The sequence below is a fragment of the Polistes fuscatus genome, unplaced genomic scaffold (assembly GCF_010416935.1).
Source record: "Polistes fuscatus isolate 324 unplaced genomic scaffold, CU_Pfus_HIC Scaffold25, whole genome shotgun sequence".
NCBI lineage: Eukaryota > Metazoa > Arthropoda > Insecta > Hymenoptera > Vespidae > Polistes > Polistes fuscatus.
In genome coordinates, this window is record NW_025113102.1 from 1546908 (window position 1) to 1573329 (window position 26422).

At 29.9% G+C, this 26422-nt stretch overlaps 1 protein-coding gene across 9 annotated transcripts in view; it reads right to left on the minus strand.

Moving 5' to 3' along the window:
• Positions 1–26213, minus strand: part of LOC122518621 (piezo-type mechanosensitive ion channel component) — a 29070-nt gene extending 2857 nt beyond the window's left edge. Inside the window, exons 1-34 of one of the 9 annotated variants that reach the window (XM_043637660.1) lie at positions 25711–26213; positions 18846–18938; positions 17012–17227; positions 16702–16934; positions 14708–15139; positions 13810–13932; positions 13266–13316; positions 12726–12837; positions 12533–12642; positions 12084–12350; positions 11673–11999; positions 11379–11524; positions 11149–11295; positions 10938–11068; positions 10711–10853; positions 10462–10638; positions 9849–10365; positions 9658–9753; positions 9122–9564; positions 8631–9036; positions 7000–7062; positions 6278–6423; positions 5466–5642; positions 3522–3818; positions 3248–3324; positions 2728–2805; positions 2298–2378; positions 1547–1823; positions 1313–1476; positions 1041–1205; positions 782–949; positions 554–701; positions 269–483; positions 11–169 (exon numbers count right to left, since the gene is read on the minus strand). In XM_043637660.1, coding sequence (XP_043493595.1) covers positions 11–169; positions 269–483; positions 554–701; positions 782–949; positions 1041–1205; positions 1313–1476; positions 1547–1823; positions 2298–2378; positions 2728–2805; positions 3248–3324; positions 3522–3818; positions 5466–5642; positions 6278–6423; positions 7000–7062; positions 8631–9036; positions 9122–9564; positions 9658–9753; positions 9849–10365; positions 10462–10638; positions 10711–10853; positions 10938–11068; positions 11149–11295; positions 11379–11524; positions 11673–11999; positions 12084–12350; positions 12533–12642; positions 12726–12837; positions 13266–13316; positions 13810–13932; positions 14708–15139; positions 16702–16934; positions 17012–17227; positions 18846–18909 — 6356 coding nt within the window. In that variant the 5' untranslated portion in view covers positions 18910–18938; positions 25711–26213. The remainder of the gene's footprint in view (positions 1–10; positions 170–268; positions 484–553; positions 702–781; positions 950–1040; positions 1206–1312; positions 1477–1546; positions 1824–2297; positions 2379–2727; positions 2806–3247; positions 3325–3521; positions 3819–5465; positions 5643–6277; positions 6424–6999; positions 7063–8630; positions 9037–9121; positions 9565–9657; positions 9754–9848; positions 10366–10461; positions 10639–10710; positions 10854–10937; positions 11069–11148; positions 11296–11378; positions 11525–11672; positions 12000–12083; positions 12351–12532; positions 12643–12725; positions 12838–13265; positions 13317–13809; positions 13933–14707; positions 15140–16701; positions 16935–17011; positions 17228–18845; positions 18939–25710) is intronic. The other 8 variants (XM_043637664.1, XM_043637661.1, XM_043637662.1 and 5 more) reach the window with 8 other exon arrangements.
• Between the last annotated feature and the right edge of the window lie 209 nt (positions 26214–26422).

Here is a 26422-nt window from a genome sequence, read left to right on the forward strand (position 1 = left end):
ATATATTCACCCTTTGAATAAGACGTAATTTACAATACTGTATTTTTTGCATAAGAAATTTCCAAGTATGCGGGTTGGATATCCTTGGCGCAATTGATATGCTGCAAGTAACAGATAAAAGCACTTCATCATGTACCAGATCTGTGGCGGTAGTCGGTCATTAAATTGTCTGCAATATTAAAAAGATGATACAATAGTATTAAAAACATTTCCAACAGATTATATGGAATAACATCTTGATTACTAGATATATATATATATATATTACCTTTCTGTAACACTCGGTAATATGAAGAACATCCACATGTGAACTCCAAATATCAGAAAATATTGAAAGATTAATTTTCCGACAATGGATTTTCTCAAAAATAAAGCTCTATCGATAACTATCAACGCGAATTGAAGTAATAACATCAATAGGAAAGGCATTGGCACTCGGTTTTCTTGCAAATAAGCTGTCACTCCTCCATCGCCTTGTTGTGTCTGTAGAAAACAAATTGATATGACTGACGAAATTAGGAAACGTTATTAAAAAAAGAATTATATCACTTACACCAAATGCAGAAAATCCAAAAATTAATAGAATGAAATTAAAGAAATCACAAAGGAACATGTATGCATAGACATTTGTCTTCTCTTTGCCAACAGGACTAAGAATTCTAGTAAAGAATTCCTTTGTAGGTTCAAGATATTTATTAACCCTGAAATTATTTTCATGAATCTAGCTTAAATCGATCGAATTATTTGTTGTATCTCTGATCCTTTTACAAAGCTAACTCACGTCATATTCATGGCAGTTGAAATGTTTTCACTGTGAGGATGCACTTCTTCACTTTGAACAATTACTAGCTTCTCATTTTCATCTAACGTTGGTGCGCTATTTTGCGAATCAGTTGCTACCTTAATACTTAAGTTTCTACCTTTTGGTGTTTTAATATCAATATGTGATCTATATGAACAAACATTACCAATTCGAATAAACAACAGGAAAGAAATAGAGAAAATTTGATTTATCGATTTAATTATTAAAATCGACATACTCTGTAGTTCCTTGCTGCCAAGGATGCGTTATTGTTTCTTCTGTTTGGCCGTCTCCAGAAGAAGGATCAGCAATTCTAGACGTAACCACTGTCATTTGAGAAGGAATGATCTTTCTTGGTTTTATCGATGGTGTAGTCCACTGGCCCAATGATTTGAGCATTAATCTACATTCGAATATTTATAATTTAAACATTAATTTCAATGTTCTTCATGAAATTATGAGTATTCCTTATGTATTATATATATTTTATAGAAAAGAAAGTAAGAGTACCTATGGAAGAAAACCATAAGCAATAACAACAAATCCCATAGGGCGTAATTTGGTTGTCTTTCAACGCCAATGATTCTTGGTCCGAAAAGTGGATGATTAGACGTTGCTATTTGATTCCAAGGAATGAAATCCAATTGGAAAATGCATTTCATAATGACGATTGCCTATAATAAGCGTGAAATTTATTGAATAAATGATTAATATGCAAATTTGATACTTTGTAGAAATTCTTACCTCAGTATAAGCGATTAAAGTCACCCAAAATGTTTTCGAAGGTCGGGGGATCGTTAGAGAACCCCAACAAAACACCATCAGAGGTAATGGTGTAGAGATAACAGAGGCATTTTTAATTTGATGAAGAAATACCATAAAATAACACAACAAGCTTGAATGTGCCAAAATTCCAAACCATATTGACGCTGCCAATTGAATTATCGGTGGTTGATCAAATTCGGATAATTCTGCAACCTCTTCTTCGACTTGGATTTGTGACATTTGCGAGAAAATCGTGCTGCGTAGAGAAAATATTCGAATTAGATTTGACTTCAAATTAGACATTATATTTTAATAGAAATTTGCAGAAAGTAAATATATGGGCCTTTTGTTATTTTCTGCAAATCATCAATATATTAAAAGCAGATTTAAAGCTTAGCTCGAGAACGTTAAAGACGAAAGCTGTAAAATTGGGCTAACTAATAAATTGATATGATTCGTAGAAAATATATATATATATGTACCAAACAATAATAAATGTATATAATAAATCTGCTTTTAAAATACAATTTGTTCGTTGTTCCAACAGGATACATCAACGAAAACCATAAAATTGTATATGAAATATTGGCATATAAAACGTAGACAAATAGTTGTGATTAAATGCTGAATGTGAATATTGTGCTGATAAATGCGTGCAATAGTGTATAAAAATTTATCACTACTATGCAAGTAATGCATTCAATGAAAATATACAACACAATCTCGATACCTGGAGGAGGACTTGTCCAATCCTCGCTCCAAACTTGGGGCCAGGATTCGAATATGAGGTACTGTCAGCGTGCTTTCCTTCCTAGCAGAAATAACACCACTCTTTCTACGTTTATTTTAGATTAGATTATCTAATAGATCTAATAACACATATTTTTTAGGACAATATTAGGAGTGTTAAGGATAGGATAGAATGTAAGGATTAAACTTACGTTGGGAGGGTCAATTTGGATATAGCATTTTGGTTATTGTGTTGTTGAAACCGGGTCAATGATTCCCTATTAGTCAAAAGACAATATATTGTAAATAAATTAACATAATATATTTTTGAAAAGGAACATCTCCTGTGGTGGTATATAGGATTAAGGGATTCTATTAATTACATTTCTATACTACTCTACAAAATCTTGATTGAATATCAAAGCACTTACCTTTCGACTTGAGAACGTTGCTGACTAGGACCCTCACCAGGATCAGAAGTTCCTTCTGTATCTTCATTAGTTGATGATCTGTCAGAGCGAGCACATTTACTACTAGCTTCTACATTTTACATTCATATACAATATATTCAAGAGCAAAGAAGAAAATAACAAAAAAAGAGCTACAACTTAGTTCATACAAATACCAATACTGTATATTACTAATCTTTAATACTACTATATTTTTAACGATTTTCTAAACTACTAAATTTGAATAATCATCCTTTTATTTACCGTCGAACTATGTCACTAATCTACAAACATACTCTTTAAGAAGCCAAGAACTAGAAGAAGAACAAGAAGAACAAGAAGAAGGGGTACTTTCCGAGGACATTTAAATCAAATCGAATTTGAAATACATACAGTAGCGTGAAATAGCGTAATATTTCTGTACGTATACATATCTAAAATATTTCTATACCTACACGAATACGGTAAATAGCAAAATTTAACAATAGAAATGTATTCTTACTTTTCCTGTACCAATGGTATCGGTTGCCACATTTGATTAATTCCTAATCTGAAACCCATTTTGAAATCTGGTTTCCCCTGTTAATGTTAAAAACAAACGTTATTTTATTTAGAATAAAAAAGTAAGTAATGTATATATTATTATAAAATATTAACAGAGGCGGCTCGTATACACTGTATTTGTATTGTCTCAATATATTTGAAAAGTTGAAATACTCTAATGATTTATTTCAAAGCTACGAACCACCACTGAATATTAATGCAATACAACATACCTTTAATATTTTCTTTTCTTTTGCTAAAACCTTACGGATGTATCTATAATCTCGAGAAAATCGATTGAGATACTTGGTCATTGAGATCAGAGTACTATTCACCATTACCCATAAGAATTGGAAATATGTAGAAATGGAAACTTTTTTTTCTTCCTCATCTTCGGTACTCTTTTCCTCCGTCTTTTCTTCAGCACGTTCATCGTCGGAAAGTGGTGGTGTTTTTGCTAAATCCACAGCTGCTAATTCTTTTTCTTCCGACTCAATTTCGGCCGATGTAAGACTCGCACGATCGGCACCCTGATATTTTCAAAATAAATATCAAAAATTAATCTCCTATGTAAATGTATAGTTTATATATAGATATGTATAGTGATATTGAAAACGATCATACGATCAATTTTTAGGATTAAATTAATATTTTATTATTAAGGATAAATATTTAAAGATAAATGTGCCTATAATTATGAAAGTGATCTAAATCCAAATTTAAAAACTAATGAATTTATTATTTCACATCACATTATTTTAAATTAAATATAAATTCATTTTCAAAAATGAACCAATGAATGATAGTGTTCGTTATTACAATATTATATAGAATTCATTTAATGTTCAAATGTAATCCTTTGAATATCTTGAAACACAAGAGATATATGACTCAGATTACTTTCATACTAATGGGCATAAATACTTAATAGTCTATTGTATCAAATTTGTCCAAATTGATGGAATTGATCGTTTACAAAATCCAGCAAAAATATAGACGTTGAATATTCGTTATTAACGATTATTGTTAAATAACAAAAAGCTTTGTGATTGCAGGCCCTAGACTGTAAAAAACAATAAATAAAGATAGTAAGCGCAATATAATATCGAGCGTTTTCTTTTTTTTTTTTTTACATATGATATAAAATATATATATATCAGCGATGAGAAGAGCCTCGCTATAAATTATATCTACGAACATTGAGAAAATAATTACGGAAGACGATATAGTAATCGATGTAATACAAATAAGAGCACACGTAGGTAGGATATACACCTTAATTAATCCCATCATTTTGATTAAGCTGATTAAAGCGCATGAGAAAAAAATATACCTGGTGGAAAGAAAGCGATCGTCGGATTTTACAAAGAATTATATTTTATATATATATATATCTACTGTTAAAATGTTGGTGTTAAAACTGTATTTAGTTTTAGTCAAACAATCCTATATTGCAATTATAATATAATCTAACATATATATATATATATTAAGCTAGCTTTTCAAATTACGATCCAACATTTGGCTATAAATAAGAGAAAATGAAGTAGTACACAGATTATTATACTGAAAGAAGACATAGGTGTGTAAGTATGTGTATAACAGGATAAATAGAGCATTGCAGACTGAAGCGTATAATAGATTATAAGCTAATTTGTATTTCGTGCTGTCGCGAGCTTTAAAAAGACTGCCTGGGGCGTACGTTCAAATCTTTACGAAGTGAATCGCGTATAATTAAAGAGATAAAGAAATTTGCCATGAAAACAAAAAAAAAGAAAAGCGACAGAGAGTTTTTATTAATTCCACATATTATTGGAAATAATTATAAAAACAAAATAAGATATATATATAGTCAGCGGTCAGTGGCGATACAGTAATGGCGAAAAACAGGAGGAATTTGCGGCTGCAGCGGCTGCGGCGATGAAGGCAAGAATTGTGGCTCACAATTAGGATTATTAAAAAAAAAAAAACAAAAACAAAAGAAAATATATATATATATATATTATATATGTACAACGAAAAGGAAGAGAAGAGTTAGAGCAGAGAAGTAGTCATGCAGTCTTTCTTTTTTTCATAGAATTTTTTTTCTGTTTTTTTTTTAATTTTTTTTTAATTATACGTAATTGTTGTTTTTTTTTTTTTTCTTTTTTTTTTTTTTTTTGTAAAGGGGATCTCACGTCGGTTGCCACGGCAGTCTCGGTCTCGGATCGCGCACTCAGATAGGACATGGACGATTTCTTCCGCGTCAACGGTACGCTCCTACGGCGAAGTCTCAACGCATCCTTTTTCGTTCCTCCATACATGGCAACGTGGGTCGCTATCTCAATGTCTGTCTTAATCAGCGTATCCATCAGCTGCAAGGACACCACACTTACGCGTCATTTTCTTTCCCTTTTTCTTTTCTTTATTTTTTTTTATATATATTTTTTGGTTTGTTTTTGTTTTTCTATTTCCTTTCTCTCTTTCTTTCCCCAAGAATAAGCTCAAAGTGAAAAAAAGAAGAAGAAGAAGAAGAAGAAGAAGGAGAGCATAAATACACTTTTTAATTATCGTGTGTGTCGGGGGTCGTATTGTTCTTTTTTCTTTTTTTAGATGTATCAGGCGTACGCATGTGTGTATGTATGGGGGGCAGGGGGATAATCAAATAGGGGAAAACATGAAAACGTATGCGTACATGTAATAATAAAATGTATGTATGTAGTTACGCAATTGGGCAGGTAAAAACGCAAATAGTCAAGCTACGAGTTTGCTGATGACGTTTCTTTTTTTTTAATGTCGTTAGAAAATTTTTATATTTGATAAAGATTTGATCCTTTTTTCTTTTTCTTATATGGTGTCAAGCTCAACGATGATTATTATATTTCATTATTTTTTTCAGCAAATCGTAGCCTTTGGACGTATAAACAAAATGGGAAAAAGAAAAAAAAAAGTTAGTAAAATCTTTCCTCAATCCAAATTATCATTTAAACTTGAATTTGAAATAATGTACCTCAGCTACTGTCATTCTTCTACCAGTTATTTCTTGTTCACGACGATTTTCATCTTCCTTTCGTTCTGCCTCGGCATCGGCTACAATATCGGTTACATCGTCGTCGTCCAAGTCGTCGAACATGTAATAGTCACCTGACCTGATGGCTGATTACAAAAATATAACAATTATTACTGTTATACTACTACCTTGATACTAGCTTAAAAGAAATTAAAGCCATGCATTCGGTACGAATATTTCTTAAATTTCTAGATTAAGCAAATAATAACGGAAGCTACTTATAGTTTAAAACAAATCAGATCATCAATTTTTGTCGAAATTAGTTGTTCAATGTTTTTCTCTTTTTTTTTTCTGTAGTAATAATTATTTAAGAAATATCACATTTACATAATATATATATTTACATTGATATAATATTTTCAAATTGTATCTGATTTGCTTTGATACAAATATAATATTTTACGATACAATTAATTTGAATTATTCATATTTTGTTCGTTAATATTCTTACATAGACAGTAACATATATAATGTACAGAATTAATCGTACAATTAATTATTAATGTAATCACAATAATTAGCGACATCAGTTAGATAAAGCTGTTATATGTACAAGTTATACAAGTACTGCCTGTAATAATTTAATGTGGTTAAATCAGAGAAGGACATCGGTTAAGCCGGAAATAAAGCCCAGAGTTAAGCTGTAAAAATTATTAATTTACCCTCTCTGTTGGTCTTTGGAGCGCGAACTCTGTACAACGGCCGAGTCCCTGGATAAAGAGTATCTAACAAAACACAGATAAATAAAATTGATGAAAAAAGTGATGTAAAAATTCTTGACATAGGGTCTTTTCTACCCTTGTGACAATTTTAAATCTCGTTCGTTAAGAAAAAAGAAAAAAAAAAACAAAAGAAAAGATGAACAAAATAAATATTTAATATTATAACGATGAAGAGATAAATAAATAAATAAATAAATAAATGAACAAATAAATAAATCTACTCGTCGATCGGTGATCTCTAAATGATACTACTACTAAAAATGCATCCTACGAAAATGACACACAGAGTTGTCACACTATGAATCGGTTTTGGAATCGCAATTCATGCAGCAATTATTGTACAAGTAACACCCAATGAAATTCTATGTAAATCGAATATATATCATCCATTGGCTGAATGCAATTTTCTTTCCTAAAGGTAGAGTTTTGTTTTTAATCGGATAACTGTTTACCGATCGCATTGTCCTAACAGTCACATTATTTTACAGGATGCAACGAAAGTAGAAAATAATGTAGAGAAGAAGAAATGGTCTGAGGTATTAGAAGTGGTGATGGATAAGAAGAACTAAGAAGTGCTAGAGCGTGGAAGCTTATGTACAGGACACATCGTAGCAGACTGACGACGACGAGGACGTTGTTTCCTGGAGTGTCGTTACATGTGTGATGAGAGTGCGGGGAACGAGAGGCTGTTGAGACAATGGACTGCCTCGGTGTCTGCAATCCGTTCATCCAGGGTGGGCCGATGAAACTGGATTGACGTCGATGATGTCTCGTCGAGGAAGTCAACGAGCGATCTTGAAGAGGTTGATCGTAGGGCGGAGGAGAGAACACTGGGAAAGTTTCGTCAGGTGAAGGCCCACGTGGATTCAGCTCGCTACTCGGCGGAGAACCAAACGATATACGAGTGGGCTCGAGGTAAGCCTCGAGGCTCACTGTCATGATCGCCGAATTCGGTGTTGGAGCTTGCAAAAGCGACGCAGCTCTTGGCGTCAACGGAGGTGGTTCATCATTGTCCTCGTCAATTGGCGTCTGATAACCTTGAGGTGGAGTATGACCCGATGAAACGCACGAACTCACGCTGGAAGACCTCGCCAAAGGTGCTTCCCCTTTTTGTTTGCATTAAATAAAGATACTTCGGATTAAGGTGCGAATTTAATGTGCGTTTCACGTGCTCGGCTCACTAGAATATAAATCTGCATTGGCTTCGAATGGAAATGAAAGGACAACATTGGTTTTTCGAGGGAATGAAATTGAATTCTTCGAAACTATTACACGGAAATGCTTTCGGTAAGGTCGACAAAAGGGATTTCTAATTAATATTATTATTCTTGTCAAGCTGAATTATAGCTGAATTATAGTTGATTTTGACTCTTGCCTCTTCTGAAATGTGTCATTTCCTTACAACGAATTTATAATAATATTGTATAATATAATTTTAACGTCGTACCGTTCTCTTTCGATATATTCAAACGAATTAATTAATCTAATTAATCCTATTATTCATCATCCTATTATTAGAACGTATTTAAATGTTAATAATCATTGCCTATAATAAAGAAACATTTTCTTACCTATTTTATGGGTTTGAGGTTCTCTATATGACGGTCCTTGAATTTTTCTCTGATTAGCTTTGATCTTGTCCATCTTGTGTTTGAGTTTCTGTAGAACAGTCTTTTCCACGTTATCTTGGATCCTTATGCGTTTCTGATGCAACTCTTCAAGAAGTTCAGCTCCTCGCGACGCTAATATACTCATTGCCTTTGTTTCATCCACGATGTGGAAGAAATAATAACTTTTGAAGAGACGTTTTTGCATCAAAAGAAAGCCGAAACATAATCCATCCCAAACCATGCCGATATCCTCTCTGGGTACTTGACAAATCTCACCGACGTTTCCTATATCGCTCGTTGAGCTGTGGAATTTTTTAAGACAGGCAATACCCAGTAATTGGACTAGCCAGCAGGCAGAATTTTGCAGCTAAAAAATTCTTCGCCATTATTACTCGATTCTTGAAAATCATTTTTGAAAAGTAACAAATAAACGATATAATAAAGAATGTTACCTCGTGTATCAAGACACAGCCAACACCTTGAAGTAAAGATTTAGAAAAGATGACAATGATGTTATAACCGAGTAACATATTCCACCATTTGAGTATTGTTTTAACTGGTCTCAAATAGAAATCGCTACCCTGCCATAGGAATACAAAGGCACCGATAAGATAACCGAGAGAAAATAAATTAGTTCTTTTGGTTCCAGCTAAGAACATAATAGAAAGAGTGATCCACATGAGACTCATCATAACGCCCCGTTTAAATACATCTAACCAAGAGTGTATATGAGAGACGTAGTCTTTAACAGGATTCATAAAATTCGGATTATCCATGTTCTGGAAAACAGAAAAGTTATGACCCGCTATGAACTCTCGACCGGATATTATGCTTCTTTGTTCAATACTGAAGACAAGGCTCTGTCGAACGATCATCATTAGTAATAAAAAGTCACCTAAACAATAAAAAAAAAGTTACGGATAATCACGAATATAACGTTATATTCAAATATTACGATTTTATTATAACAATACGAATCTATACCTACAGATTAATTTTTTCGGATTTGGCGGATAATCCGGATCTGGAAAATACATCCATTCTTGCAATCTTTGTAACATTTCCGAACGATTCCAAGGATATTCTACATAAAACAGGTAAATAAAAATAATATATTATGTTAAATCGATAAGTGTGTAGAATTCAATCATAAAACAATTGTTCTTCAAAGTATATTACCTATGCAAAGCCACGTAGGCGGTGCTACTACCAAAGCATATTGTATAGGCAATAATACTATAGCAAACGTTTTAAAGAACGGCCATATCCTAGAAACGGTTTTCCTCTTCAATGGGAAGAACAATAGAAGCCAACAACCATAAAGAACGGAGTAAAAGTCGAGTCTCATGCCAATAAGAGTAACAATTCCGATAAGGCACATCTCAAGGCCGAATTTATAAAATCCATAATTAAAGAGGAACTTTAAACATTCTGGTATACCCCTGTCCGCGTCAACTCTGCCAATATTTGGAAACATGACTTGAGGAGTTTCCAAAGATTCCCCTTTAGCACTTCGATGAAACCACTGTCGAATTCGAATTATTTTTCTTAAAGTCGTTACTGTAACAATACCAATGTATCCCTTCAACAATTCTGCAAGATGTCCTGGTTCACCTTTTTTAATACCAAACCATTCTGCGATGTTATATACGGTTTCATTGCCAACATATTTTTCTGAACTTTCGTTAAATCCTCTCTGTAAGCGAATAATTCAATCTATTTAGCAATAATGCTACCAAAATGAATTATAATAAATAATCATTTGATACTATATTGATTATAATTTACTTACTGTGCAATTTACGTTCCAATTATTGTGATTAATATATTTTATTTGATACAACATTTTCGTTACCATTAAAAGTGCAATGACGGCAGCTATAACGTTGATCGACATAATTTGTATGTTTCTATTGAAATTAATTACTATCACTACAGCAAGGACAAACAGGAAATTTATTGCACACACCTGAAAATAAAAATAATGAATTATTTTATACGCGATAAAATAATAAGCATATATAGCATGCGTTTAACTTACATCATTGACACATAAAAGAATTAGAGAAATAAAAATGATTTTTTGCATGTGAATCTCAAGGAATAACCAACTATAATTGTAGATATGAACTAAATGATTCATTAAATTTCGTATAAGTTCAATTCTTTCCAGTCTTGACATTCCTGTAAAAAATACATGGTAACGTTTTAATGTGTTGTATCTTTTCTTTTGCGTAATCATTTATCAATGAATATACATTAACTTACGTTTGAGTTGTTTTAAAGTATACATATTTGATGTTTCCTCTTCTCCAAGAATAATATCTGTAGGTGAAGTCATAGAAATGTTCAAACTAGGGCTATGTCCGAGACTCGTTCGCCTAAAAGCACTTTCTGGTCTAAAAAAGTAATCAATTGTATTATTATTTTTGAATACTGAAAAGATTTGGAATAAATTAACATAGGTTTTATTACAAACCCGAGTTTATCGATAGTCGTTGCTTGTAAGAAGTCATTATGAAAATAGTGCATCTGAAGTACCGTGATGATAACGAAAAATGTTGGTGTCAGTAGTCTTACAAACAGATCCTTGGTTTCATATATTTCCAAACCAATGTCCATTTGTCTATAAACAAAAATAATAATTATAATAAATAACAATAAAAATTATATGGTAATGGCTTGCGAAAAATAAATACGAATACTTACAATTGTTCGTTTATACCCAAATAATTCCAATATGTCGGGAAATTTTGAAATTGATAGGTATATACAAGGATTAACATGATTATGGAATAACCAATTACAGTTATCCAAAAAGTATACATTATTTTTCTCCATATTGACCAGGACATCTGATAAATTAACAAATTGATTATTCACGATAAAAAAAAACAACTTTTGAAGATAAAAAACAAGTTTTGAGATACCCCATATGTGTATATGTTCATGTATATAGATATATAAATGTGTGATATAGGATATATAAAATATTTGAATCACCTGGAATGTAATTACGAAGAAAAGGAATAAGGACATGTAAATGATCCTGAAAACTGTCATTCGTTCACCGGTAATACCACAAATGAAGAGTGTAATAGCTACAACGGCGATCCAGAATTTCGTCAAGAGTTGTTTTAATATGATACCAACGTCTTTCATAAATTTGCTTTTAACTTCTGGTACTTCGTGATTCATCGCTGTTGTGGCTGTAGAAACTGAGACGTGTAAAGGCGCGACAATGTCTCTCAAAGTTGACAACTGTCTCTGTTGTTTCCATTCTGCTGTATATTGTCTCATAGTAATCCAAAATATCAACATGAACGAACACTAAAGTTTAAATGAATCTGTTACTATTATATTACCTATTAGAAAATTACAAATTTTTCTTCATTTATTTTCTTTTGAATATACCTTAACAATCAAATGCCAACGGCTGAGTTCTTGTGCTTTACTGAATCCTATTTCAGATATTTTAATACCATTAACCACAGTCGGCAATTCTTCTTCAGTCAAATCCATACTGTAAACGTATTGCCCAAGTAACAAAAGGGTCGAATAAAAGACGATGAAGGGTGAACATTTCATCATCGAAGCACGCTTATTAGATACCATCCATAGAATCAAAGCCCAAAGTAAAAGTGCGAAGGTTGTCCAACTGTGATACATTATACTCCAGGTCTGAATAAGAAAAAATAAGAGATATCAAATTATAAAGAATTATAATGAAATTATACAATAGTATAATTAAATATACAATTATTATACAATAGTATTATACAATAATAAAAAAAAATATATTATATTTTTTAAATAAATATATTATACAATAGTATTAATAAATATTTGATCTATTAATTTACCATCATTATAATATTCGTAGCGAGATAAGAAGAATTAATTATCAATTGAAATATCGAGTAGACAGCCATAATGATATGTTCCAAAATTCCAGGACTATCTCCAGGTACACCTGTATAATTAATTATTATTATTATTATTATTATAAATAACGATGATAGATTGCGTAAAATATTGAAATGAAAAGTAACGAACCATCGTCAAGATTTTGTAATTGAATATTGTCATCTTGATGACCATCTTGTATGATAACGCTGCCGGTGGAATCTTGCAGAAGTCCTGTTCTTCCAGATCCAAAACGCATCAACTAACAAACGTATAATTCTATGTTCTATTATATGTAATGAGCATTCATTAATTATTTATACTCGATAAATATACAATATATTAAATTAAATCAATTTATCAATGTGCTAATATATAAAATATTGTTTATATATATTTGTAATTGTGTTTGAATGAATGTCGATATATAAAGCAAAATTATTATTGGGTTAAATATCTGCGTGCAGAGAATCATCACATGAAATAAGTGAAGTGAAGTGTTTACACCAATGTGTTAATAAGAAGAATAAAAACGATTACGTAGAGAAAATATCGGGCAAGAAGAATTTTTTTTCGTAACATTTATATATATACGTACATTATGTAAACGATAATATAGGGGAAAATTGGAAGATTAAAAAATAAATAATTATTTAAAAATACTCGTGCATATTTGAACGATATACGTACGGGTGTCCTCTCGTTGGGAAGTATCATCGATGTATCATCAACGATCGGCCTCTAAAACAATGGCAAACTAAACATAGCAGCATCCAAACGGAAAAGTGTATTTTGCTCAGCGTTAAGGAACAACCATAAATCTGTAAGGCCACAGCAAATCAAAATTCGAAATGTTTTCAAAAGAGACCGAACCATTTAGCGAACAACAACCATGACGATGATCGTTTGAATCAAAATATACACACAGAGTCCAATTTTTTTTCCGCAAAATGCGACGGTCTCTCATTAACTGAATAAAAATAAAATAATTGTTGCATTTTCGTTACAAGCAGTAAAATAATAAATAATATAAATAAATAAATAAATAAAGTATTTTTTTATCGCGAAGCATAATGATATCTCAAATCGTGAAAAAATGATTTTTCCACGATTAAAAATAATAAAATCAATGTCACAATCATGCTACACATTCGTATATTGAACACGTAGATATTTAGGCTTATTTAGGGTACGGAAGTTAAATAGCTTTGGCTCATGCAGGAAAATTCCTTACGCGAGCCTTCCGTCGTGCGGATTGCCATCTTTGGGACGGTGTTCTTCGTCGAATCGAAACATGCCTGGACAATGGCGTGTCCAAGTTCTCGAGCTTACCGCTTAATCGTGCCACTTTCTTTGCCTGCAAAGCTTCGTTAGTAAAAGCTACTTATCGGTTTTAAAAGTAGGAAACAAACAAACGATTTAAAAAAAAAATTGCTACGAACACTCGTCTCGTGTCATTATCTGTTATTGACTGCACATTCTGATTTCTTTTTTTTTCAAACGAACTGACTTACTTTATTAATAAACTTATCGCAATATTTTTTTCTTTTACTTTAACATAACGATAATACTTTTTTTTTTGCTTACAAAAAATTTGTATAAGTGTGTCGTATAACAAAGTTATTAATTACTTTTTTTTTTGTATTCGTAATAGATTAAATATGTCTGATGCAACAGACATCTAATGTATTATTTAAACAATCATATTCACTGTCCATGAAAAAGCTAATTAAGAATACCAGACATCGATGTTAAACCGAATTCGTTAATGCGTCTCCGATAGATTTGTTATTTTGTTAGTCGAAATTGCTCAAGCATATGTAATGTTATTTGACAATATTGTACACTATCGTTTTATCATTAAGTTGATCGTTATAAATAAATATATAATATATAGCCTTCGATAATAATATTTGAAATCGAAGCCTTTAGGTTTCGCTTCAAAATTAAGTATAACATCGAAACTACACAAATGTCCCCTCCAACCCCCACACACCCCCATTAAAATAGAATCCAAACTGATAAAGTAAAAAATTATCATAATCACACTCTTGATTAATGAAATCTTAATTGTGGAACAAAACCTGTTGGCAATTATTGAGAACGTTGTGTTAATTATTATAATGACTTACTGGTTTTTTACTGAGAAATTGTGATTGCAGAGCCAAAACGTAGTAGAGCCAGAATAATCTCAATGCGTATCCGTAAGGTAGCCAATCGGTATCGTCTGCATACTCCACGTAATTTGGTCGGGTACAATTAGTACGATAAATAGCAGTCAATGCAAAATAACGAGACCACGTGCTATTGACAGGTATGAATTCTTGAGGCCATTGATTCTGATAACTGAGCAGGGCTACAATATGAACGATCACCACGACCATAACGATTTTGCATAGAATTGCAAAACCTTTTCTTAATTCCTTATTGCAAGCCCACCACGTGGCAGCACCAAGAAATACCAGAAAGTAGAATGCACCTTCGACCGATGGTTTTAAGGATGCGGTACAGCACAAAGAAGCAAGAACTACGTACGTGCCGATACGACCAAGAAAGTTGATTATCTGTATGATGAATTTTTCAATCGATTAACATTTTATTATGAGTTTTATTAACGCGTTCGCTACCACGGTTTTAACATTGACTAATAAAATCATCTTTAGATAGATATTAGTTTTCTTGCAATTATTTGATGCAATGTGTCATGTAAATATTATATTAATATAACTATTCTACCCTAAATATCATATATATAATATTAATTAATTAAAATATATAATATTGTGTGTGAACTATATAGATATATATAATATTTATAATTATTTGATGCAATGCGTCAAGTAAATATTATATTAATATAACAAAGTATTATACCCCTAAATATCATATATATAATATTAAATTATTAAAATATATAATATTAGACTATAGATATATATAATATATTTGAAATTATTTGATGCAGTGTGTCAAGTAAATATTATATTAATATAACAAAGTTTTCTACTCCTAAATATCATATATATAATATTAATTAATTAAAATATATAATATTAGACTATAGATATATATAATATATTTGAAATTATTTGATGCAGTGTGTCAAGTAAATATTATATTAATATAAGTATTCTACTCCTAAATATATCATATATATAATATTAATTAAAATATATAATATTAGACTATAGATATATATAATATATTTGAAATTATTTGATGCAATGTGTCAAGTAAATATTATATTAATATAACAAAGTATTCTACCCCTAAATATCATATATATAATATTAATTAATTAAAATATATAATATTGTGTGTGAACTATATAGATATATATAATATATTTAGAATTATTTGATGCAATGTGTCAAGTAAATATTATATTAATATAACAAAGTATTCTACACCTAAATATCATATATATAATATTTTAATTAATTAAATATATAATATTGTGTGTGAACTATATAGATATATAATATATTTAGAATTATTTGATGCAATGCGTCAAGTAAATATTATATTAATATAACAAAGTTTTCTACTCCTAAATATTATATATATAATATTAATTAATTGAATATATAATATTAGACTATAGATATATAATATATTTAGAATTATTTGATGCAATGTGTCAAGTAAATATTATATTAATATAAGTATTCTACCCCTAAATATCATATATAATATTTTAATTAATTAAAATATATAATATTGTGTGTGAACTATATAGATATATATAATATATTTAGAATTATTTGATGCAATGCGTCAAGTAAATATTATATTAATATAACAATGTATTCTACCCCTAAATATCATATATATAATATTAATTAATTAAAATATATAATATTGAACTATATATATATATAATATATTTAGAATTATTTGATGCGATGTGTCAAGTAAATATTATATTAATATAACAAAGTATTCTACCCCTAAATATCATATATATTATTAATATATTATATTAATATTATATATATGGATACATGAAATAAAAATAACCAGACAGCAAAGTAACAAACACGTGAAACTGGATTCTCGAAACAAACTTGGTGTATCACACATGTGACACGTGGTAGCGAACGTTACAAGCCAATTTGACATTTACCTTCGTAGTCCTGTCTTCGGGTTTTTTGGCAGAATCATTAGTTCTTTGAATGGATACATCCTCCTCTTCTTCGTTTCGTTTATTTTGCGTTAAGAAACGACATATTACGTATATAACTATGGTTATGGGTAACAGTATTAATTCAGGTGTAAGCCAATAAAACACTTCCCATACCGATGCGTTATCTAGTTTTACTAAACCTATGTGTCTGAACAGTTCTTCCATGAATTGACCTGTCACAATGTCATTATCCTTTTTTTTTAAATTTAATTCATTTAAAGTATACAATTGTTTTACGTGTTATACGTACAGTCTTGAAGAAAATAGCCGTACGGTGGCATTGCTAATAAAACTATGTGAAACGTAAGCTGAGTTATGGCAACTAGGAAGCACAAACAGATGGTTGCCTTTAAGTAAAGCCCGGTATGACCGGACATCGTTTTGTTTGTGGGTGTTGGGACTACCGGCGAATATAATGCCAGTCCCAAATATACCAGGGACAATCCTACCGGCCGCCATATTGTACCTTAAATATAATCATTTCAAATTATATTAGCTTTCAAATGGTATGAGATGATTATGATGATGATGATGATGATGTCACAAATCTAAACAAATCGTATTTTTTTGTATAAAATATTTAAAAGATATGACGAAGTTATCTCAGTAATTAAACAATTTGATTTCAAAATTAGGAACGTGTTATTTTTATCTAATTAAAAAGTGGCTTAGTTAAACGAGTACTTTGTTCGGTACATTGAAAAGATTATAGCAATGTATGCATATGACTAACATAAGCCTTGTGAGTTGAGTTTAGATATAGAATACTAATTAGTATGACGAATCGCGAAAGATAACTTCTCGTACTAATAACTATGATAGAATACATTTAAAATGTGTTCGAAAAATCTATATATTAATCTTAAAATATTATTATAGATAGATTGTTTAGAATTGTGGTTTATTATAAAACGTGAAATAGACAGACACACGTGTTTGGTGATAATGGATTTTGTAAATGTGCCAACTATGTGTGACTAGGAATAATTCGGACACTGCACTGTTATATCGAATTATACGTTTCGTTAGATTTCGATATTCGATACCTTATACCGTGTTATAATACGTAATATTATATTTTATTCATTAAAAATAATGATTTTAATTAATTTTTATTATTTTGTCAAAAAAATTCTACTAGGAAAAAAGAAAATATATAAATAGATATTATAAGTATAAGGAAAACAAAAAAAATGTAAAAGAAATTATTAACAAGTTTTATTTCTCGATTGGTATAATAATTTATCTTGCCGACAAAGTTAAAGGTCAAAGCAGACCTCGATGAATGGAGGATCACGAAACTCGTGCGTAATGAGGTCACGCGTTTATTCGACAGATTTTTTTTCGTCATTCTACGTTTTATCATTTCATTTCTTTTAACTCGGATAAAACCATAATTTCTATAGACATCATTCGAAGCTCGATTATTCGTTGATTCAAAGCTTACACCTAAACTTATTTGATTTTTTTAATTATATCTATATATATTTTTTATAAATTATACGAAATTATCTCGATTATTATATCAAACTAAAGAAGAAATTGAACAATTCACAATTCGTGACAACGTCTACGAACGAAATACGGAAACGAAAACTTGGGTCGTCTAATTTTAGGTAAACCACTTAAAAGCGCACTAGTCAAAACCTTTATTTCTAATCGTAATAGGAAATTCAATATTGTAAATTACAGAAACAAAAGAAAATACGTTTCAGATATTACTAAATTGACTTCTAGTTTCTATTTCCGATTATGACGTTAGCAAAAAAAAAAAATAAAAAGAATAGAATGTGTTTTACTCGTAATATATAGAAAGAGACACCTTTAACAAAGTTCGCACGATCTAAGGTCATTAGTCTACCATCAAATCTATTCCTATAGCATGATGTCATCGAAAACATGTGCCTCTCCTATCTATCATTGTTCGAATAATAAAAATCATTGCACTATTTTTCCCCACTGTTCGATAGGAAATGAAATCGAACGTGCAGAAGTCAAACAAAATTCCTTTCATTTATTTATTTCATTGAAATGTTCTAATCACAATTAATTAATTAATTAATTAATTAAATAATTCAACTTACATCCTGCTAATATGGCCGGAAGGAAAACCCTGAAAAGGATGACATTGAACCAATAATTCGTCATGACTCGATCCACACGTTTGGTCCTTCACCCTGAAACATAAAATGCACAGAGAAATCGGTCAGGGAAAATTCAACCTTTGGCAAAATGATTCAAGTAGTCATTGAGATGTGAGCTCGTCAGCTTTCTTCCCTCCCCCTCATTCTCTCTCTCACTCTCTCTCTTTCATTTTATTTCTCTCTTACTACAATCGATACGACACTGCTGCAGTCGAATGCCTTTAACCTTGTTTTACCAAGAGACGCAGTGCTGACGCTTTAAAAGATTGCCCTTAACGAAAAGGTGGTCATAATTTTGTATGATAAGGGAATAAACCTAAATTAGCATTCGAAAGGCCAGACGTAAAAGTTGCGAAGCTTTTTAAAACCAACTTATATGTGTACTCTAATATACATATAAGTTACTCATATATTTGTTAGTTTCACTGCCAATGAGATAAGAGTTTCGTTTCGAGTAATCGATTTGTTTCAAACCACATGGCACATGGTTTTAAACACAAATTATCTTAAAAGCCTAGGAAATGATTGGTTAGATATTATTTTTATTTTGTACAATGTTTGCGTTCAATGATAATACTCGGTGTAACATTAATGCATGGTGAATACACGTGACGGGAAAAAGAAGCCGTTTCCTGACTTCGTCATAGATATTCCTCCCCCTCCTCCTACTCCCACGGATAAAAAATCAGCACAAACTCACTCATTCACTCGTTCTCGCTCACGGTTTTATTTAGATTTCGAATCTTCATTTGCAGATAGGTGGATACTTTCTATTTGCGTAGGCGAATCGTAATAGACGACGTTTCCTTCCTAGTAATGATTTTTTTTTCTCTTCTTTTTGTTTGTTCTTCTTTCTCTTTCATTTTCTTTTTCTTTTTTCTTTTTCTTTTTGTTTTCTGTAGACGTTCAGTAATGATAAAAATCATTCGTCCGTATTCTATACTACGCTTTTCGTAAAGGTCTCCTTCTACGAAAAAGGACGAAAAAAAGTGGCACACCCAATTTAATTACGAAGCAATTACAGAGAAAGAAAACTAGGGGGTTCGTCGTCCCATCGGGAGGTGTGCCGACGACTTTTCTTTTACCCTACGAACACGAAATAATTGATTCGAGGATTACCTACGGGATTTAAAAATACCATGAAGATGAAAAAGCACGCACCGAGAGACAAACTAACTTCTTCGTAATGATTAATAATATTCGATAAAAGTTAAGAGATTATGTACATTTATTTGTGCATTTATTTGTGCATTTATTTGTGTATTTATTTGTACATTTATTTGTACATTTATTTGTGCATTTATTTGTGCATTTATTTATGCATTTATTTGTGCATTTATTTATGCATTTATTTGTGCATTTATTTGTGTATTTATTTGTGCATTTATTTGTGCATTTATTTGTGCATTTATTTGTACATTTATTTATGCATTTATTTGTGCATTTATTTGTGCATTTATTTGTGCAATACGATATCCAAATTTCATCAATGAACAAATGAAATACTTTTTAACCAATCATGCTTGCTTACCCTGATTTTGTTCATAATCGAGGAGAATGATTCGATAAGATAAAACTTTATAATTACGTCTTATTAATTAATCTAGAACAAGTTTAATGATATCGATTATAAACTCGATAATTTTTCTCGTAGAAACTATTTAAAAATAACGACGAAAAGTATCATCATCATTTTTAGAGACGACTTGTGATCGAGTAAAAAATACTTCAAAGAGAAAAACTATACGCGTTTCAAAGTTATTCAAGTGAGAGAGAAATCACGCGGTAAGAAGTACTCGAGTTGTGATAATAATTATTGATTAATATATCGACAAAAGTGAAAAGATTAAATACGTGCACGTACAGGGTATTTCAAAAGGAGTTTTATCGAATTGAAAAATATAAATCAATTTTGTAATAGCAGTGTCGTGGGTTCATATTTTTTTTTGTAACAACACTAATCGACAAAATTCATTTGATATTGGATTTTTTTATTACTTATTTATTTATTATATTTTTTAAATTATTTTATTATTTTTCTTTTCTCGATGAAGTAATTTTTCAGACCACCCTGTACATAATCCAACTTTTATTATACATCCATCAACGTATTAAATACTCGTTACTTTCTATTCTTATTGAATCTGAAGATAATCTAATAAGCCAAACTTGATTACAACGAGTTAACCGTAAACAAGTTTAAATAATATGAATTCTATCTCGCGTTTGTGTTTGATCGTAGAATTCTTTTCGAAAAACAAGATTAAAAATATCATTTTGATCGTGGCATTGGCCTCAAATATTTTTGGGCACTCGTGGGTGTGTCTTTCCTACAAATTCTTTCATTGCTGTGTCATTTTTTTTGTGCGATAACTTTATCAAAATTTGTGTTAATACCTGGCTTACCAACGTAATACCTGTATACCTAGCATAACAAAGGTGTTTGTAGTTACAAGTAGATAACATATATGTAAATACATATATTGTGGTGCGTTGCTCAATGGATAATATACCCGTATCTATTTATCTATGATACGATCGATCATTTCTAGAATAACAGTGTATGTGTGTATATGTGTGTGTGTGTTGTGTGTGTGGCCAGTACTATCGCTTTCCTATGACCGTTCGTGAACTCTTCCTTCGTTAAATATGTATTCTTTTTTGATTCGATGTAACAGCTAATAATTGACCAATATTTAACCTTTAATAATCAATTTTCTATAGACAATCACATCTTATTTAATCTATTATATTTTTTTCCAATTATATCAATGAAAATTGTATTAAAAATTAAATGAAAAAGAAAGAATAATAGAAAAATAGAATGAACATCTGTTATCTTTCTTTCTATAAGTTGAAAATGTTAGAAGTTGAATTATTATGTTCTATCAGAAAGTTTTGTTCCTATTTCTCTTTGCAACTTGTGTTTTCTATTATATTTTATCTTTTATTTTATATACGTAGAAAGAAAATAGAAAAGAATCCTTGTATTAAAGAAACTGAATAATTTCTGAAAAATTGAATAAAATTTTGTTTTATCTATACATTACATTGTACTACACTGTAATTAATGGCCTTTAGGGAGGAGCCTAGGCTCTAGGGTCAATAAAATATTATTAAATAAATAAATAAATAAATACAACGATTATGATTGCTGGTAAAGTGATACCAATATCGATGATATACGAATGTTTTACGATCCTGTGAAACATATTAAAATCCTTGAATAGCCATTTACGGAAGGGTGTGCATACAAGGATGACGTGATGATATATTTTATGTTTTGCGTGTTAATACTCGTGACATGCGACACGGTTAATCAAGGGAGTGTGTCAAATTTGAAACGACTTCAAAGTGAACAAGTAATCGTAGCATTTCATTTTACTGGGGGGAATATAATGAATTATTTTCTTTTTTCTTTCTCTCCCTTTTATGTTTTGAATAACACATAATATATATGTGAATAAATAAAAGAATGAGAATATATAATGTATGTATAAAATACCCAGAAGATTTTAATCTACAAAATGTGGTTCATTTGGTTATTTTTAGAGACTGGGGTATGGGGAAGTGATTTTAAATTATTTTCAGTGAAACAAACCGTGGACATTTAAGAGTATGTATAAAATATTCCTGAATAATTTTCGGTCAATTTATACAGTGTATTTCGGTGGGTGTGTTTACAGCATGGGAAGGGGGAGGGAAATCTGAATCTATTGTAAGTTAAATAAATTATGAAAATTTTCAAATTCTACTCCTCTATCTATAATAATGGAATAATAATAATACATCAAAAATATATATTTATTTGAATCTTAACCAGTTAACTGTAATAGAAAAGTATAATGGTCATAGAAAAACAATAATTATCATTTGCAATAGCAAACTGCATTTGAAATATAATCAGTTAGGTTTCATGATATTTTTCAAAAACGTATATTTAAATTGTAAAGTAAAATGTTGTCATGACGAGTCTGAATCTATTGTAAGTTAAATAAATTATGAAAATTTTCAAATTCTACCCCTCTATCTATAATAAGAATAATAATATTACATCAAAAATATATATTTATTTGAATCTTAACCAGTTAACTGTAATAAAAAAGTATAATGGTCATAGAAAAACAATAATTATCATTTGCAATAGCAAACTGCATTTGAAATATAATCAGTTAGGTTTCATGATATTTTTCAAAAACGTATATTTAAATTGTAAAGTAAAATGTTGTCATGACGAGTCTGAATCTATTGTAAGTTAAATAAATTATGAAAATTTTCAAATTCTACCCCTCTATCTATAATAATAGAATAATAATAATACATCAAAAATATATATTTATTTGAATCTTAACCAGTTAACTGTAATAGAAAAGTATAATCGTCATAGAAAAACAATAATTGTCATTTGCAATAGCAAACTGCATTTGAAATATAATCAGTTAGGTTCATGATATTTTTCAAAAATGTATATTTAAATTGTAAAGTAAAATGTTGTCATGACGAGTCTGAATCTATTGTAAGTTAAATAAATTATGAAAATTTTCAAATTCTACTCTTCTATCTATAATAATAGAATAATAATAATACATCAAAAATATATATTTATTTAATTCTTACCAGTTAACTGTAATAGAAAAGTATAATGGTCATAGAATAACAATAATTATCATTTGCAATAGCAAACTGCATTTGAAATCTAATCAGTTAGGTTTCATGATATTTTTCAAAAATGTATATTTAAATTGTAAAGTAAAATGTTGTCATGACGAGTCTGAATCTATTGTAAGTTAAATAAATTATGAAAATTTTCAAATTCTACCCCTCTATCTATAATAATAGAATAATAATAATACATCAAAAATATATATTTATTTGAATCTTAACCAGTTAACTGTAATAAAAAAGTATAATCGTTATAGAAAAACAATAATTATCATTTGCAATAGCAAACTGCATTTGAAATCTAATCAGTTAGGTTTCATGATATTTTTCAAAAATGTATATTTAAATTGTAAAGTAAAATGTTGTCATGACGAGTCTGAATCTATTGTAAGTTAAATAAATTATGAAAATTTTCAAATTCTACCCCTCTATCTATAATAATAGAATAATAATAATACATCAAAAATATATATTTATTTGAATCTTACCAGTTAACTGTAATAAAAAAGTATAATCGTTATAGAAAAACAATAATTATCATTTGCAATAGCAAACTGCATTTGAAATCTAATCAGTTAGGTTTCATGATATTTTTCAAAAATGTATATTTAAATTGTAAAGTAAAATGTTGTCATGACGAGTCTGAATCTATTGTAAGTTAAATAAATTATGAAAATTTTCAAATTCTACTCTTCTATCTATAATAATGGAATAATAATAATACATCAAAAATATATATTTATTTGAATCTTACCAGTTAACTGTAATAGAAAAGTATAATGGTCATAGAAAAACAATAATTGTCATTTGCAATAGCAAAGTGCATTTGAAATATAATCAGTTAGGTTTCATGATATTTTTAAAAAATGTATATTTAAATTGTAAAGTAAAATGTTGTCTCGACGAGTCCACATATTCGTCACCCACAATTAACTGCTTAAATTGACAGTGGAGGAGTAAATATCTCATGACTCACACTGTATATATTTATATATAAACATAAAAATATATAGATATAATAAATTATATAAATACACGTGTGTGTGTGATAAATAATTTTTCTACAGCTTGTCATGAAACGTCACAATTTATGTTATGCAATTAAAAAATATACAAAAATATGTAACTCTATGATCCGTATTATCGTGAAACGTGTGTAAAACTATGACATCATGCTCGAACGAAAAAGAAAAAGAAAAGAAAAGAAAAAAAAAAAGTATTAACTAAAGAAATAAACAAGACGTATCGACAGCAGACAAATACATCATTTTATCGCGGGAAGATTCAAAGAAATGTTATGCGAAATTTATATGCACCATGCTTTTATACTTATATCAATGTATGTACGTATTACGAACAAAGATGCTGTCTTTATAAACAAATCGATGAACGGCTTTCAGAAACTGTGCCAACGGTTTAATCTCGGCGACCTCCTCCTCGTCTTCTGTTAAAATCGTAAAACTCACAGTAAATGTCAACTCATTTACGACTATCCGCATTTCAATAAGAAAGAAAAAGGGGGTAGAATTTATATCCCTCGAATTTTCTTTACGAAGGGGGTAGAGCTCGTAAGAAATAATCATTGCAATAATATTACTGATAATAATTGATAAATCAATGAAATAATAATTAATTATTATAATTAATAAAAATAATTGAGAAAATCAATGAAATTAATTGTAAGAAGTATCATTGAATTAATTCATTGTATTCTACTGAAACATATGGCAAATTATATTTGTTGTTGTTTAAAGTAAATAACGTTTGAATTTTGTTTAATGGTATATACGTATAAAAGTGATATTATAAAACCAAATTTCAAAAAATAATTCAAATAAAATGGACAAAGTTGTTGATACTTTTTTAATCCTAATTTTCGTTAAATGTATAAACAATATTCAAAGAAATTTATTAAGAAATCGTCTCGATTTTTGTTCCTTTATCATACACATTATCAAAACAACTAAATTATCAAATAAAAAGTTTAAAATTTGTACATATACTCGCTTAGTGATCTTTTTATTGATTGAAGAAGATTTCTAGGATCGAGCAGAATTAAAAAAAAAGAATAGAAAAACTATATTTAACCTCAAAAAAATATTAAACCACTATAAAATAAATCTTATTAAATGTGTGTGTATACCTTGAACGCTTTAATTGAGGAGATTGCGTTTTAAAGCATTTCCTTTTAAGATCTCTCTCCCAGCTGTTCTTCTTTGGCCGATAGAATCTCGAAGAAAACAACATGCGCTCTTTTAGTCAACTAGAGTCACAGTCAAATAGTACAAATACAATAGTCAGCAGTGTGTTTCTTATCACTATATTGCACCTGTTCTATTATTTTATCTATCTTTATTTTTCTATCTTTATTTGTCTTCGAATACGATCCCGATGATCACTTTGGTTAGGATCGAAGGGACAACCCAATCATCAGGTTTCCCTTCTAATTGCACACGAATAATTATATGAGATACTACTACGATCGTGAAACATTAATTGTTACTCGAGACACTTGAAAAATAATATTGTTCTTATTACGAGATATGAAAACTATTAATTCCATTGCACTTGCCGGTATGTCACTACCGGACCGATAAACACGACTGGCTTTGAATAACCTCCTTCCAGTGCAACATTTCAACCCCTACTACTACCACTCGTCGTATATCTCGATAGCTATAAAACGTTCTGAGCATGCGCACTAGCGTTCGATTCTACCTCACTGCCAGGGCCGTACATATATCGCAATAATATCGTTCTCGTTCGATATATTTTTTGTTTATGTTTATTTAAAAGTCATTTTTTCGAAATTATCCTTAAACATATTGGAAAAAAGATGGGAATGTATAATTTTT